Genomic DNA, 16,504 nt, shown 5'->3' on the forward strand with positions numbered 1-16,504 from the left:
GTGGTCCAGAGTCCCTGGCGTGGCCTTGATTGCCCCCTAGTGGCCGGTGAGGCTCTCACCCCTGTGGCTCCCTGAGCAGCAGTGACCTCATTCCCTTGATCGTAAATTTTTAAATGGAGGTATAAATAATGTAACATAAACTTAACCACTGTAAAGCGCACGATTCAGTGGCTCTGCATACATTTACCGTCTACGACCATCGCCTCTATCTCGCTCCAAAGCATCATCACCCAAAAGAAAAACCACAGACCACTTTAAGCCTCCCGGCAGAGCAGCTTTCTAGAAGACCCCTCCTCTCCACCACCCACGAGGGGCCCTGGCCTGTGGCTCTGAACCCTCTTGCTGCCACTGCCGCCCCCAGACCTGCGTGCATGGCTGTGTGTTTAGGGGTCTTCGGTCAGGCAGTCCGTCTCTCTGTAGAGACTGACGTTTACACAGACGTGGAGAGAGAGGGGCACGGGGGCGTTCAAGGGGGCAATGGGCCGGGCACTGGGGCACAGCCCCCCCCAACCAGCTTGCGCCAAGGGTCACTGCGAGCATCTGGCCCAGCGTCCACTGGTCTCACCCAGTCCCACCCAGTGGGCGGCGTGGCCAACTGCTGGAGGAGGCTGAGCCCAGGCGGGGCCGCCTTGCGCAGGGTCCCTTGGTGGTCGGCGGCAGAGCAGGGCCTCAGACCCAGGCCAGTGAGTCTAGGCCACTGTAATCAGCTTGTTGTTCAGCCCGGGGGCCTGAGGGGCGATCGGGGCCCCCCGGTGTGGGCGGGGCAGCCGCGCGTCCCCGCCGCACGCACCTGTCGGCCAGCTCCTGGGCGATGAGCAGGTGCCGCAGGTGGTACTCGGCGGCGCGCTCATAGTCTTGCAGCAGCGTGTACGTGTTGCCCAGGCTGTAGCAGGCCTGCGCCTCCACCGCCTGGTCCTTTAGCTGCCGGGACAGCTGCAGAGTCTTCCTGTGGGGGCGGGGGTCACCCCAGGAAGGAAGGTTCCAGGATTCCTCTCCACAGGGGCCAGGGCACTGCTCACGATCCCCCAGCGCCTCTTCCCAAGGGCTATGTGGGGGGCGGTGGGGAAGCAGCCCTTTGGCCCCGAGGCCTCCAGCCCCAGGACCCCGCTGGGGGTCTCTCTGGGCTCCATCGGTCGCCCTTCCAGGGTGGCACAGAGCCCCCCGCATGGCCCCTGGGAAGGCTGGGAGGGCAGAGCTTGGGGTGGGCGCCTCCTTGGCCCGGGGTCCAGGCTCCCTCACCCCCCTAGGGCCCACCCGCTCCCTGGCTGGGCGGTGGGGGTGGGAGGGGTGCTGCCTACTTGTAGTACTCGGCGGCCACGTCGAAGCGCCCCAGGAAGATGTGGGCGTTCCCCAGGTTGCTGTAGGCCCTCCTCTCTGCCGCCTTGTCTCCAAATTCCTTGGCAATGGCCAGGCGCTGAGGACACGGACACAAGGCCCAGGTGGTCACGGAGCAGCCCGGGACCCGATGCAGATGGCAGGTGCTGCCCCCCACCCCACTGCCCAGCATGGCCAGCCTGATGTCCGTGTGCCCAGAGGGGCAGCCCCGGGAGCCCCGGCACCAAGCCCAGACGAAGCGAGGGGGCTGGTGGGATGTCCCGGCCGTCTCGCTCCGACCCTGTCGGGGCCACCCCGTCGCTGCCACCCGCTCACCTCCTTGTGGAAGGTCGTGGCCTCCGTGAAGCTCCCCAGCAGGTAGTGGGTGTTGCCCAGGTTGCCATAGGCCCTGCCCTGGGCTGCCCGGTCGCCTAGCTCCTTCACCAGGGACAGGTTCCTCCTGGGGGCCGAGTCTGTCTGAGCTGTGTCCCTCCCAGCGACCCACCCACCCAGGCTAGAAGATGCTGAGCGGGTGGCCTCCACACAGCCCCTCCCAGGGTCGTGCCCCCAGATGAGGGCGGCTCTGCACGGTCTGAGTTCCAAGGCTCGGGTCAGCCTCCCCCCCCGCCCCCGACTCTGGTTTTCAGGTGCAGCCTGTGCCGGCCAGGCCGAGGACAGGGGCAGGTGGGGGTGAGGAGGGAGCCCACCCAGGTCCCTGCGTGTGCGGAGCGCGGGGACAATCCCGCCTGCTCACTCATAGAACTCGGAGGCCCGGCGCAGCGTCTCGCGGACGGCAGGCGGCAGGTGCCCAGGGTCCTGTGCTGCGTTCCAGGACAGCTGCTTGCCCTTGGCGTGGTACACGTTGCCAATGTTGTAAAGTGCCCTCGCCTCCCCGACCTGTGGGTGACACTGAGGTTGGTGGGGGGGGGCGTCTCCAAAGCCACAGCCCCCGAGGAGCCGGCCGCTCAGGCCCTGTGCGCACAGAGCTGGTGTTCCCATCGCCTGGTCCGTGGTCCCCACTGTTCCTCGGGCCCCAAAGGCAAGGGCCTGGGGGGTGGCAGCACCAAGTCTAGACACTGAGGTAGGGGTCACGGGGAGGGAGGGACCTGTCCCCACCCCGCCTGGTCACCCAAGGGTCAGGGCTCTGGCTCTGCTCAACCATCTCCGAAGGTGGCCTGGGGCGAGTCAGTCACCTCTCCGCCGCAGTTTCCTGGTCCACACAGGGGCAGGGATGCTTATCCCACAGGGCCACGGCGGGAGAACACAGAGCAGGGCTGTCACCGCTGCTCGAACGATGCTGCCTCTCCAGCCAGGTTCCTTCCAGAGCCAGCCCCCACCCCCGTCTCCCTCTGGCCCCAGGAGTGACTGGGGGTGTTGGTGGCTTCAGGGGGGAGGGCGGGGAGAGGGGAGCTGACATGGAAGATGGGAGCCCGGGCCTCAGCCCCACAGCGTCGGTGTGAGCCAAAGTGCCCTCGTTTCTGAAGGGGACCGTCGTCCCACGGGAGGAGCACATGGGGCTGTGAGTGGTGTCACCTGCGGCCCCGATCCCAGACCCAGACGGGGCCACAGGTCAGGGGCCGCCACCCACCTTGTCTCCCTGCTCCTGGGCGATGTCCAGGTGCCGCTGGCAGCAGACAATGGCCTCGTCAAAGCGGCCCAGCACCTTGAGTGTGTTACCCAGGTTCCCACTGGCCTTGGCCTCCCCCATGCGGTCACCGATGGTCCTGGAGAGCAGGAAAGAGGGAGGGGCTGGACGAAGGACTGGCGGGACCCTGAACCCAGCAGGGAGCCCTGGTGACGGCGGCAAGGGCCTGGGAGGACCGGGAGCCCACGGACACTGGGATGATGCTGGGCAGGGGTCCCGCGGCGGGTGGGCCCAGCTCAGGATCACTTCTCTGCTAGGCCAGTCTGGGGGAAGGGCTTGCGAAGACCGGCTTGGAGGCAGGAGAGTTGGGGGCCTGGCAGAGGGAATTAACCATGCAGTGTGTATTTGCTGCGTGTCTGCCAGCAGCACACACTGGCTGGACGCTGAAACCAGAGCTCACCAGCTGGAGGGGAAGGGCCTGAGGGCAGGGTGGTCGGAAGCTCCGCCCCCACCAGGAGATCTGGGGGCTGATGGGGTGGGGGGGGCTCCTGCAGGCCTGAAGGAGCAAGAGGGAGCAGGGAACACGCAAGGGGAGGGTGTTCCGGGGAGGGACAGCAGCGGGGAAGTTCTGGAGGCCGGAGGATAACGGAGACACTGGGAAATGGGTGGGGGGGGGCGGGGAGCAGGTCAGGTGGGGCTGAGTGGGCGGGGCCAGCAGGAGGAGGTTGGTCGGGTTCGTGGTGAGAGCAGGGCTGGGGGGGGGGCCCCCAGGGGCAGGACGACTCTGCACAGGGCAGGTGGGGCAGCCCAGCTCACCGAGCCAGCAACAGGTCATGCTTGTGGTACTCCAGCGCCCGGGCGTACTCCTTCAGGTAGAAGTAGGCGTTGCCCAGCTGGCTGTAGATGGCACTCAGCGTCTTCAGGTCCTCGGTGCCCACCTGCACAGCGGCCTCAAAGAAGGCCACGCCCGCCTTGAAGTCGCCAGCCTTGCACAGCCGCTCACCCTCCAGGGCCAGCTCCAGGCACGAGGCTTCCATCCTGGGCGGAGAGGAGGGGTCAGGGGTCTCAGCCTGCCCCTCACGGTCCTCCACGTCACCACTCGGACCGCGGGGCCCCTCGGACGGCTGTGGCCAGTGCGGTGCCCGGGGGCGTGGGCGTCAACCTCTTTGGATGAATGCCCAGGTTGGCACACGGTGCGGCTCACCTGTGCCACAGCCTCACGGCTCCCCTTCCCCACCCCCAGGGCACCCGGTATGAATCTGCAACTGCGGCCAGACCCTCGCCCAGAGGCGGCCTGCAAACACTACCTCCCTCCCCCAGTCCCAGCCGCTGGGGCGAGGGGCCGCCCCTGGGCCAGGCGCTACCTGCCACCCTCCAGAGTGGCTACGGCAGGGGCCTGGGGCAGGCCCTGATCCCCGCTGAGGATGACGGAGGCTCACAGGGTCAGCCAGATGGTCAGGGCCACACAGGCAGGATCCGATCCCAGCCCCTCCTGGGTCCTGCATCCTGGAGCAGGGCCCCCACCCTCCAAGCTCTGAGTGGGGGGGGGGCTGGGGACTCGGCCATCACCTGTCCTCACCTCCCATTTTCTGGTGGGGCGTGGCTGCATCTGAGTCGATGTCCTGCGCTGGGGCCCGAGGGGGGCTGGGGGCGCAGGTGCAGAAAAAGCCAGGGAGAGGGCCCCCACCGAGGCAAGCGGCCCCTGCCACCCCGCACCCCACTGAGACGGCACGGCAAGAGCGGGAGCCGGCTCTGGGCCGCCACAGGCCGCCCCATTATCCTCCTCTTACTCCCATTGCTTTCGGATGTCATCAGAGTTCGTGGAAAACCTACAGAGAGTAATTTATAGTAAAACGTGCGCACCAGACAGCCAGCTGCACCCAAACGCGCTCGGTCCTGCTTCGTTGTTAGAATCGTGCAATGATCAGGAGTTACTGGAGGGGGGGAACCAACGCATTCCCTTAAAAAATAAAGTTGTTTAGGGTAGTGTTTCTCAACCGTTTCTTTTCTTTTTTAAAAAATAAATTTATGTATTTATTTTTGGCTGCATTGGGTCTTCGTTGCTGCGTGTGGGCTTTCTCAAGTTGAGGCACGCAGGCTTCTCGTTGCGGTGGCTTCTCTTGCTGCGGAGCACGGGCTCTAGGCGTGCGGGCTTCAGTAGTTATGGCACGCGGGCTTCAGTAGTTGTGGCTCGCAGGCTTCAATAGCTGTGGCTCGCGGGCTCTAGAGCGCAGGTTCAGTAGTTGTGGTGCATGGGCTTAGTTGCTCCGCGGCACGTGGGATCTTCCCAGACCAGGGCTCCAACCTGTGTCCCCTGCATCGGCAGGCGGATTCCTAACCGCTGCGCCACCAGGGAAGTCCCTCAACCGTTTTATCCAAACGCCCCTTTGATAGAAACCACAACGCCCCATTCACTCTGCTCCTACGTTATCAGGACAACAGGGTACTTGTATTTATAATGATAGCTACACCTCAAGAACAGGCTGGGGTGAGGCTGGTGAGCCCCTGGAGAAGCTGAGCCCAGCGCCCCGCATCCCACAGGCTCAGCGCCTTCTGTAGGCACCTTCACCATGCCCCTTGTCCAGTCACGACTCCCCAGCATCGGGGCCACTCCTCCTGGGGAAGTGGGCTCCTCCCCCCCTGGAGGATGCAGGGCCCGCACCAGAGGACCCCGCCATCTTCCCCACCCCCAGATTCAAGCAGAGCCCCGTGGCCTCTCAGAGAGCCGGGGTCAGGGACGTGGCCTCGAGACCAGGATGTCAGACCCTTTCACCTCCCGCCCACAACATGCCCGGTCCTCAGCAGCCACCTCGCCAGGAGCTCTGGGAAGGGCCCTCCGGATGCCACGTCGCAGGAGCCCACGGGCAGCCCCACTCCACCAGGGCCACGCACAGGGCTCCTTAATTAAGGCCTGCTTGTCACTGCCCAGCTGCTCACTACACGGCTAGCTGCCCTCTCCTCCCGGGGACTCGGTCTGACACGCAGGTGTTTTCAGAGCCCCGCTGGCTCTGGCAGATCTGATCACAGGCGTGGCCTCCCCCCGCCCACCTCCCTGCCCAGAGATGTGGCATCAGTGGCTCAGAGCAGAGGAGGTTTCTGGCTTGGGAAGGGCCCGGGGCCTAGAAGCCAAGGGGGCAGGGGCGCAATGTTGGGGTGTCTGAAGCAGTCTCCTGGAACTGCAGACTGGGAAAGCTAACCAGGCCTGCACGTGGGGAGGCCACCTGGGGAGGCACCAGGCGGGGTGTCCCGGGTCAGAAGCCCCACCCCCTTCCTTGCCCCAAGAACCTGCAACTGCATGGTGACCTCCAGCTCGGACCCATCCCCCGCGCACCTCTTCCTCTGCAGGTTGCGCATCTTCTGCACGCACAGCCACAGCTCCAGGCCCACGGGCAGCAGCAGCGGGCGGGGGCGGGGGGCGCCGTACACCACTTTGCACACGGCCTTCTCAGCCAAGCTCAGGGCCACAGGCGGGCCCTCCGTGGCGGCAGCCGGCATGGCGGGGCTCCGGGCCTCTCTCCTGGCCAGCCAGCCCTCGCCCCACCTCGGCGGCTGGTCCTGGGGGTGTGCCGGCCTCAGGGCCCCCTGCATCCCCCACCCCAGAGCGGTGGGCTGAGGCTCTGGCAGGTGGCCTGGGGCCTCCCAGGGCCTGCGGTGGATCAGCGGATCAAGGGCGGCTCAGAGCCGGGGATGAGCACCGTCAGCGGGGCGGGCCGGCGGGCGCCCAGAGGGAACCTGCCCACGTGCTCCCCTCGGGGGCAGGCGCACGGCAGGGGAGCAGCGGCTGCGCCCCCGTCCCGCTCACCCCACTCTGGCCCTGTGGCCGGCTCAGGGCCAGAACCCCGTCACGCAGCGCCAAGGGGCACCAGGCACCTAGCTGGCACCGGGTCAACGTCTGTGAGCGAAGGAGAGGAGGAGGGACACGGCGAGCGCAGCCCCCACCTGGAGAGCTGGGATTCGGCAGGGTCTGCGCTTGGCTCCGCCCTGTCCTCCTGGAGGCCTGTCCCCCAACACCCAGCCTGGCTCACAGCAGCACATGGTGCCCAGCGCCCGGCAGGCAGCAGGGTCAACAGGTGGGTACAGAGTCCAGTCACCCTGTGAGCCCCCCGACCCTCTGGGGCACTGCTGGGGTTACCAGCACCTGACCGTCGAGGAGCTCCAGGCCCCAGGTCTAACCCGGGTGCGGGCCTAGAGGGGCCTGGGGCCAGCCGTCTTGGGAGGAATAGACACCCCCCCCCCCAGTTCCCTTCCTGAAACCACCAGCCCCCTGGCCACCTTCTCAGCCCGGCTCCCAGCTCCTCCAGCCACCACGGCTGATGAGGCGGGAGTGACCATCTCTGGGCAAAGGGAGAAGCCTCTGGAGTAGCGGGGGTTGGTGCCAACGTCCAGCTAGGGAGAGGGGGCCACGGCACTCGGTCAGGGCAGAGCAGTGGTGAGAAGCCCAGGCCCCTCCCCCCCCAGCAGCCCACCCCAAGGTGCTGCTGCATCCCAGGAGCCCCTAGGTTCCCACGGGGCTCACAGAGGCTCTCTCTGCCCCACTTGTAGGCGGCCCTTCCTGCCAGGCCACTTGCCCGTCTCAGCAATGGGCCTTGGGTGGGAGGGGGCTCAGCTAGGCTGAGCAGCTGGGAACCCTGGGACAGGAAGGGAGGTGCAGCTCTGGGGTCAGAGGGAACTACAGACCCAGGGTGGGCCCAGCTCCCCAAGACCGTCCTGGGGTCTGAGCAGAGGCGGGAAGCCGAGGATGAGTAGGAGGGTGTGGAGGTCCAGGGCAAAGGCCGCCCAGGATACAGGACCCAGGGGTCAGCATCAGCCCAGGAGGCCCAGCAGGTGCTGCCACTCTGCGGGGTCTGGGAGGGCCGAGACCTGGAAGGGGCTGGATGGGTGGATGTAGAGGTGGGAGAATGAGGTCCCAGGCTGCCCACCCATCCACACCCACCAGGCCCTGGTCCCCAGGGTGTCCAGGCCAGGGCATTCTCTTCCCTGCCCGGAGGCCTCTGTCCACCCTCCGGGGAAGCTCAGCTGAGCGGGGCAGGGCAGGGCCTGGACCATCTCCTCCTTGCGCAGCTCCTGTCAACAAGCTGAACTCTCAAACTCTGCGCTATCACATCAACCCCATGCCCCTCCTCCACCCCCCGGGGCGGACCCCCAACACCTGCGCTGCGGGCCATCCTCTCCTCTCCTCCGTGAGACCTGCCTCCGCTGGCCAGGCTCACTTCCTTGTTCAGCGAAGAAGATTCTGGAGCCTGTCGCTCCACACTGCCTCTGCAGGCCTGTGGGTATCTGTGGGTGCTCGTGCCCGCTGGGGCTGCACCGGGGCTGCAGCAACCCTAGGTCACCCGCTTCAGAATCGGTCTGCCGAGCTGGGCTTCCTGCCCACTGCCCACGCCCCCATGCTGCAGGACTGCAGGGGCCTCCAACAGGCCTGTCCACCCAAGGGCCTGACAAGAGCCCTACTGTCAGGGCACGAGATGGGGCTCCCTGGGGCTCTGGGCTGGACTGGCCAGGGCTCTCAGGGCCCAGGGGCTGTGGTCTTAGCTGCCCCTTCACCAGCCTCACCACTCAAACTCTGGGAGAGGGGGCAGCCTTCCACCTGGGATTTGCCACCTGGGCTAAATAAATGCTTAAATTTTTTTTTTTAATTTAATTAATTTATACTTTTTGGCTGCGTTTGGTCTTCGTTGCTGCACATGGGCTTCCTCTAGTTGCGGCGAGCGGGGGCTACTCTTCGTTGCGGTGCGCGTGCTTCTCATTGCGGTGGCTTCTCTTGTTGCAGAGCATGGGCTCTAGGCACGCGGGCTTCAGTAGTTGTGGCGCGCGGGCTTCAGTAGTTGTGGCGTGCAGGCTTCAGTAGTTGTGGCTCACGGGCTCGAGAGCGCAGGCTCAGTAGTTGTGGTGCACGGGCTTAGTTGCTCCGCGGCACGTGGGATCTTCCTGGACCAGAGCTCGAACCCGTGTCTCCTGCATTGGCAGGCAGATTCTCAACCACTGCGCCACCAGGGAAGTCCGATGCTTAATTGTTAATCTACAGTCCTCCACCTCCTGGGGAGAGACCCGGCCCACCACTTCAGGGGCCTCAGGGGTCAGCCTGCCCACCCCAACCAGGCCTCGTCCACCTGTGAGCTCTGCTATCCAACACCACGACGGCCTAGTACATCTCTCCTTGAGGCTGACCAGGGTCAGCCTTCCCAGCAGCCAGACCGCAGTGGCCAGGAGACAGGGTAGTGTCTGCCAAGCTCCCGCCACCTGCCCACTGGCTTACCAGTTAATGAAGTGATTATTGACTGTCCAGTGGCCGGCCTTACTGCTCTGGTCACCACGTCAGCCCCATACCCCTCCCACCTGTCTGCGGCACCTGAGACAGCATCCCGGAAGTAGCCATCAGCCCGGCCCCGCCTGGCCCCTACTGCCCTGCTCTCTGCCCCGACGGGCTGTCCATCAGCACTCCTGCCCCACCTGCCTGTCTCCCCAGATGGCATGCCGTCCTCTGGTGCCCACCAGACCACCGAGGCTGGTCTCCAAGCCTGGCCCCCGGCTCCCACCACCGAGGCTCACTGGCCAGGGGCTGCGCCATCAGCCCCTCTCTCTGCTAAATGCCAGCGTCCCTGTCCAGGGCTGTCACCCACACTGGGCCTCTGGGCAGACGCTCCAGGGCCCCTGCTCACCCCCTGTCCTGCCGTCCCCAGAGTGAAGCCACACCGGCTCCCCTTCAGTCTGGGCGGGGGATCTAGGAGCATCGTGGGACAGGCAGCCTGGGAGAGGCAGGAATCACTGGAGAGGAGGGGCACGACCACCACCCAGCTCTAGAAAGCGCCGAGGGGCACGCTTCTAGGGAGCCCTGGGGTAGGGCCGACCGCCATGGCCACGTGGCGTGGGATCCCCGTCCGGGCGCCTGCTGACGGGGCACGCCTCTAACGAGCCACCCCACAGCGGGGTGCTCGCCGCCCCAGCTCTGCCCTCCCAGCCCCCAGCAGGAGCACTCAGCTGCTGGCCTGAAGGGAGCCAGGAGGTCAGGAGAGGATGGCCTGTGGCTTCCCCACTTTCGGGGGCTTCTCGGCCACCTGCCCATCCCCCCCCAGGCCCCTCAGCACCCCCTCCCAAACCCCTGCTCTGGGGAAGCAGGCCCAGGCGCAGCGGACCGGGGCTCTGAGTGTTAACCGTCCCCCACCCCACGAAACCCCGCCCACTCCTGCCTCCCTGACCCGGTGGCCTTCCCAGGGCCCCATCTGGGGACATGGTGGGCTCATGAGCACGCTCACGCTCAGGCCCTTCTCCGTGTGCGTTCTAAGCCCAGTTCCGCCCAGAACCCGCTTTGTAAGAACTGAACTCACCTCGCCAGGCAGCGGTGTGGGTGTGCGGAAGGGGAGTCACCAGGCGGGGCCACGGCAGAGGGGACCTGGCCTGGGCCCCCACACAACAGGGGTTCTCGCAGAACAGCCACCCCTGGGGTGCTCAGACCAAGGGGGTCCTGTCTGCGGGGCATCCACGTGCCGGGCTGCCTGCACCCCTCCGCTCCCAAGCCACAGGTGGTTTCCCCGGACACACAGGCTCTGAGGGGACAGATGACCTTTTGAGGGCGTCTCGGCAGCCTCTGAAAGCCAGCTCCGACCAGGACCGGGCCTGCGCACACCCAGCCATGGCTACACGCTCGGCTCCAAACCCTCATGGGCCTCTTCACGGCCCTGAAGGCAGGCTTGCGGCCGCGCCCCCCAAATCTCTGCCGGGCTTGCCCCTTTGAGCTCCACTCAGGGCTCAGCTTGCAAGGAATCCAGGCCAGGCTCAGGGCCCCTCCCAGTGTTCGCTCTGAGCTCTGCCCCTGCCCAGGGATGGCTCCCCCAGGCCAGGGTCCTGTCTGGTGTGTCCCCGCTGGGCCCTGGTGCCAGCCCACACCCCCGGCTGCCAGGTCAAGCCTGTGGGGAGACTAGCACGATGTGGACCCCAGGCTTGGCTGTGCAGGGTCTCCCAGGGCTACAGCGCCCCTGGACCTCCTCCGCCATGGCTCCCGTACACACACACACACACACACAGCCGGTGGCTGCCAGATCAACACGTGTCATTCTTCCAAAATACCCCCTCTCCATCGGAGAAACGACCCTGGGGCAAATGCAGCCCCGCACAGCTCTCCATTCCCAACGGGGGGGCCATGGAGAGGGTCCTCTAGGACAGGCCTCCAGCGTCAGCTGCCAACAAACCCACTCACACGCCCCTCCCCCTGCGTGGGGCCCAGGAGCCAGGCCGGGGGCTCAGCGCTCCATCCCGAGACCACACAATGGGGGCTGTGTCTCTGGCCAGCAGCACAGACCAGACCAAGGTGGGAGGGGCCCCAGAGCCTCATTCTGCACATCGGGGGAGGGGGGGCACCCAGCAGAGGTTTGCGGCTGCTGGGTTGCTGGCCGGGCTGGAGAATCCTCGCAGGCCAGGCTAGGCCCCTTGAAGGCTCAGCAGCCCCCAGGTCTTAAGGATGGCTGGGGGGAGCCAGGATGATGTCCCCCCAAGTCGGTGGCCTGTCCCCACCGTGGGGAGCCAGCCCGCCTCCAGGAGCTGCAGTCAGTCAGCATCCACGGCCCAGCACTCATGCCTGCCCCGCTCTGCCGGACACCTGCACACCAGTGCCCGTGCCCGCCTGGGCCAGGCCCAGGGCATCACCTTATGGCACACCCTCGACAAGCCTGGAGTCACCAACCAGGCACGCGGCCCTGGCCAGGGCCACCCTGTCATCCCTGATGCGCGTGGGGCGCAGAGCTCAGACCGCTGGCATCACCCATGAACCTGCCCGAGGCAGATGCCTCTTCAGGCAGGCGCCCACCCACCCACCTAGCTGGTTGGCTCTGCAGCCCCACGCCAGCCACAATCTGCTGGACCACAGGCACCTGGTGGGCTGGTGGGGGCTGGTGGGGGCTGGTGGGGGCTGGTGGGGGCTGGTGGGGGCTGGTGGGGGCTGGTGGGGGCAGGGCCCCACCCGTGACACATCCTGGTCCCTTCAGCCATACCATGTGCCCCTGCCCACCCAGTACTCGGACCATGGCAGTGGGGAGGTGGTGCCAGGCTTGGGAGGGAAGCTCCTGGAGCTCCCACCACACGCCTGCTGTGCCACAGGGCCCAGTGGCCAGGAGAGCAGGGCTGTAGAAGCTGCCAGTCTCCCAAACCCTGGACACCGTTCGCGAGGGGGCGATCCGGCAGGCGGCAGCCCATCCCAGCAGCCCACGCTGCCCACCCGCTAGTGCCCTGGTTCTCGAGGGCGTGGGCCGTGGGAGGCCCAGCGCCCACAGCCTCCGACCCCCTCCCCCGGCACCCTCCTCCCCACCCGCCGCCCCCAACCGGCGCCGGCCCCGCTGGGAGGGGCGTCCCCGCCACGTTGCGCGCTCGCCGCCGCCTTTGTTCCAGGCCGGCCAATCCCGCCTCCAGCGGCCCCAGCTGCCCGGTCCCCGCGCGGCCCCGCGCGGCCCTACCGCCTGCCCTGCCCTGCCCACCTGGAGTAGAGGCGCCGGGCAGGGCCGAGCAGCTCGTCAGCGGCGGGCGGGGCCGGACCCGCCATGGGGCCGGGGGCGCCGAGGGCCGGGGGCCGCGCACCCCACGCTCGCGCCGCCTCGCGCCGCCCCGCGCCGGTCCGCGGTGCGCTCTCCGCTGTCCACCGCCCGCCAGTCGTCCGTCAGTCCGCGCGGGCGGGAGGCGCCGAGGAAGTGATGTGCGCGGCGCCGCCCCTCCCGCCGTGGCCGTGATGTCACCGCCGCCCGAGGGGGAGGGGGCGCGGGCCGAGCCGCCGGTCCCTCCCCCGTCCGCGCGGTGTGGGGGGAGGGGAGGAAGCCGGGGTCGGGGGAGCGGCCCGCGGCGGGGGAAGGGGCGGAGCCTTTGAGCGTTCGGCTGGCAAAGGGCTCAGGAGGGTGCGCCCCCAGCCCCCCAGGGTGAGTGCAGCGGAGGGGCCTGGCGCGGCATCGCTTCTGGGGGCTTCTGGGGCTTGCGAGGCCGTTTGCGTGGCGGTGCAGCCCTGCTGGCCTCGCCACCCCCGTTTCTTCCCTCCGTTGGAGGCCTGGCCTCCCGCCTTTGTTTGGCAAGTGACCTCTCCCCCCCTTGGTGGTCCTCTGCCTCTCCTCCAGTCCGGGCCCAGCGTGCCTCAGCCCCTCTCCAAACTGCCAGTGGGGTGCAGGCCCCGGGGATGCCCCTCTAGCTGCTTTAGCGAGTCTGTCCCCCGTGTGAATTCGCCCGTGTGGGAGGATGGAGAAGCATTTACCTAGGCGTGTGTGTGGCCTGGCCCCAGAAGCCACGCATCCTGAGAGCACGCCCCCCTCCGCCTCCCCGTTTCTCACTTCTGAGACCTTGGGTTGCAGGGTCCCGCCTACCAACCTTGGCCTTCTCAGCTGTCTGTGAAATGGGGATGGCTGAAAACTTGGAAGGATGCAGGTAGAGCAGCCGGGCCGTGCCCACCCACCCGAGTTGAGTATCCCGGTGCCAGGCCACCTCCTCCCCTGCGAATTCCCGGGAGCCCTGGTGGCCCTGACCGGTGACGTGGCCTCATCTCCACCCCCTCGGCTCTGACTGCCCTAGGGTCTCACTGGTTCTGTCCTGCTGCCCTTCTCAACCTCAACCCCCCTCCCCCCCCCACCATGCAGCCAGAAGACTCCAAATCCTGGAAAAGTTGCTGTGACCGAATGGGACAGGGACAAGTCTGGGGGCAGGAAATGGGCTACTTTCCCCGGGAGCACCCTGGCGCCTATCTGGAGAGCTGCCCTAAGGTCAGGAAAATGCCATGGCCACCCCAGCCAGACCCTCGGCAGACCGCAGCCCCCAGGACGCTGGCTTCAGGCAGAGGCAAAGGCCGTGAAAATAAACACGAGGTAAAAAAGGACTGCTGGCCCCGAGCTGGTTTGTTTTTCCTGCGGAAGAGGCAGCGGGGATGGAACCATCTGTGCCCAGAGCGCAGCGGCGGCGGCTTGGCCAGGTCACCCTCCCCCGATGACCACAGGAGCTGGGCAAGGCCTTGCTCTCGGCCTTGGCCGCGGCCGCCGTCTGGCCCCTGCAGGGTGGGTGGTGCAGGGGGTAAGGGCACCACCCTCGTTTACGGCAGCCCCAGGCCTGCGTCCTTGGGGAACCCCTGAGCTGGCCTCATTGTCAGGGCAGGGGCTGCTGTGGGCCCCACCCGTTCCAGGCCTAAGCTCAGTGTCCCCAGGAGGCCGCTGCTGTGAGCCCCCTGCGGGTCCCCTGGGTCTGCGGCCGGGTGCCTCATACCAGGAAGGCCACCCTCATAGTGATGTGACGTGAATGGTGGAGTGAGGGAGCGATTCGTGGCCCCAGAGTGGTCCTGCAGGGAAGGCATCTTCTTTCTTCCTTCCTGCGAGCGGGGGTACTGGGGAGCTCAGGTCCCTGGGCTAGAAGGGTCTCAACTTTCTATCAGAGCTTCCCGGGGGAGCTAGAACCCTCTTGGGGGTGCTGGGCAGTGAGCTGGCCAAGGGCTCCAGCTCTGAGTTAGGCCATCCCCACCCCCACCCCGCTGTGTGCCTGGTACAAGTTGCTCTCCCTGTCTGAGCCTCGGTTCTGCCACCTGTAAATAGGGTTCAGCAGCCCCATCCTGCCGGCGTTGGGAAGGATCGTGGGGTCTGGACCGTGATGGTCACTGTGCCTGGCACACAGTGAGAGCTCAGGGAATGCCAGCTGCTGGGACCATGCTCCCCGTGCCAGGGCACCTGGCCCCACTGGACCCCTGCAGGCGGTCCTCGCCACACGGCACAGAGGTGTGTCTTCTCCCATCCAGAGGCCCGATTGTCTGCCATCGAGAGGACCCACAGAGGAGGGTGGAATGTGGGCAGGCACCAGACCCAACATGCATTGCCCACGTGGCCACCCAGTTTTGAGACCAGGTGTGGCTCGGCTCCGCGGAGAGCAGGGGGCTGCCAGGTGACAGGTCTTGGGGAGCAGGAGCTCCTGGGGGCACCAACCCTCCATCACCACCTGCCCCTGCTGGCGCTGGACCCATCTCGCCCCGCCATTCACTCGGCTGCTCACCCCTCCCCGCAGCCTACCAGGTGCAGAGACCTGCTGCCCGCACACACCTGGGCTCCGTGCGTTCTGTCGTGTAAATTCCCCCGTGACGCTCGGTGCACCAGCCCAGGCAGAGTGTTTCCTCAGGAGGCTGTGAACACAGCCTAACAGTCCTCATTGCCAAAGGAGCACCGGAGGGGAGAAAAGCAGTTTCCCACCTGGATCCTCCTTCTAGCCCCGGTCAACAGGGAGCAGGGAGGGGCTGCGATGGGCTGGTGCAGGCAGTGACGCCGGACCTGGTCCCAACAGGCACCACCTCTCATGAGCCAGCCCACCACACTCAGAGTGCCAAGGGTTTAGTGTCAGCACACCCAGGGCCCTGCTCCTGGCGGCCGTCAACAGTGCCACCTCCACCTGGGGGCACCTGCCGCGTGCCTGCCTGCCATCACTCACCCTCCCTGGCATCCTGCCTCATCAGCACGCCCTTCCCGTTGACAAGCAGCCAGGGCCGTGATGCCCCTGGTGGCCAGGCTGGGCCTCGGGGGAGCTGAGGTCAAGCCCTGATTTCCTAACTTGCCCCTTCCTGTTTCTGTCCCCTGGAGAGGCCGGTGAGAGATGACAGTGGACCGTTGCAGGGTTGTGGCTGAGCCCTTGGGAGTGGAGAGGCCTGGGCTCCTGCAGAGAGGTGGTCACTCAAGGCTGACACGGACCCCAGATGAGGACCAGCCTGGGGGAAGGTGACCGGCCTACCCGGAGCCATCCCGGGGACAAAGAACCAGCACCCGGGCTTCGACAGGACGTTCTACCTCTGAGACCCACCCAGGCATCTGCCAGGGCCGGGGGAAGATGGGGATGTCCCGGTGGCCATGACAGCTCCCAGACAACGGCCTCCCAGACCCCGCCTCCTCCCACCCACACCTCCCGGGGCCCCCTCCCCACACAAGGCTGCTCCTGCGGGGCCCAGTGGGGCTGGGATCACCACCAGGTGCCACTGGCCGAGGTGCCTGACCTGGACCTGAGGAAAGAGGTGGACAGAGAGAGGAGAGACCCAAACACACAGGGGCATGCACGCACACACGCACACATATGCGCTTAAGTAAAAAGAACGCTCATTTTTACCACCATTTCTAAAAATCTCATTACCCTGAGAAAGAACTCATTCTTCTGCACAGTTTTAGGGTATGTGCCCCCCATTGCCCCAAGGCCCCTGAGACATCACCCACAGCCCCTTGGGGCCTCAAAGTCCCTGGAGAGTGGGGGCTGCAGGGTGGATAGCAGGTGTTGCAGGAAGCCCGGAAGGAAACGGTCTGTCCACCCACGGGGTCCTGAGCACCTCGCTGGGAGATGACACACATCCAGGAAATGGCTGGAGGTGTGCTTGAGGCTGTACGCCACCGCGAATGACACCTGGCCATGCGACATTCCTGGGGCTCTGGCTGGCAGCTGTTAGCTTTATCACCCAGTTTATGCCCCCAGGGCCTGTGGGGAGGAAGCAGGTGCTCGTGAAGCAGACACGCGCTCACTTGTCCATGGCAGGGCTCGTCCTTGGCCTGTGTGACGGAAACCCCTGCCCCTGCCCGTCTGTGCCCCCAGGCCTGTGAGTGCTGGAGAGAGGGAGCGAGACAGAGACAGAGAGAG

At 66.3% G+C, this 16,504-nt stretch overlaps 1 protein-coding gene across 1 annotated transcript in view; it reads right to left on the bottom strand.

Moving 5' to 3' along the window:
- The window catches only part of GPSM1 (G protein signaling modulator 1), a 30,811-nt gene extending 18,270 nt beyond the window's left edge, over nt 1–12,541 (bottom strand). Inside the window, 7 exon segments of the mRNA XM_061199616.1 lie at nt 791–946; nt 1,299–1,414; nt 1,651–1,774; nt 2,069–2,211; nt 2,903–3,038; nt 3,716–3,937; nt 12,364–12,541. Of these exon segments, the coding sequence (XP_061055599.1) occupies nt 791–946; nt 1,299–1,414; nt 1,651–1,774; nt 2,069–2,211; nt 2,903–3,038; nt 3,716–3,937; nt 12,364–12,428 (962 nt within the window). The 5' untranslated portion in view covers nt 12,429–12,541.
- Nucleotides 12,542–16,504: the final 3,963 nt, after the last annotated feature.

This window comes from Eubalaena glacialis, chromosome 9, assembly GCF_028564815.1.
Source record: "Eubalaena glacialis isolate mEubGla1 chromosome 9, mEubGla1.1.hap2.+ XY, whole genome shotgun sequence".
NCBI lineage: Eukaryota > Metazoa > Chordata > Mammalia > Artiodactyla > Balaenidae > Eubalaena > Eubalaena glacialis.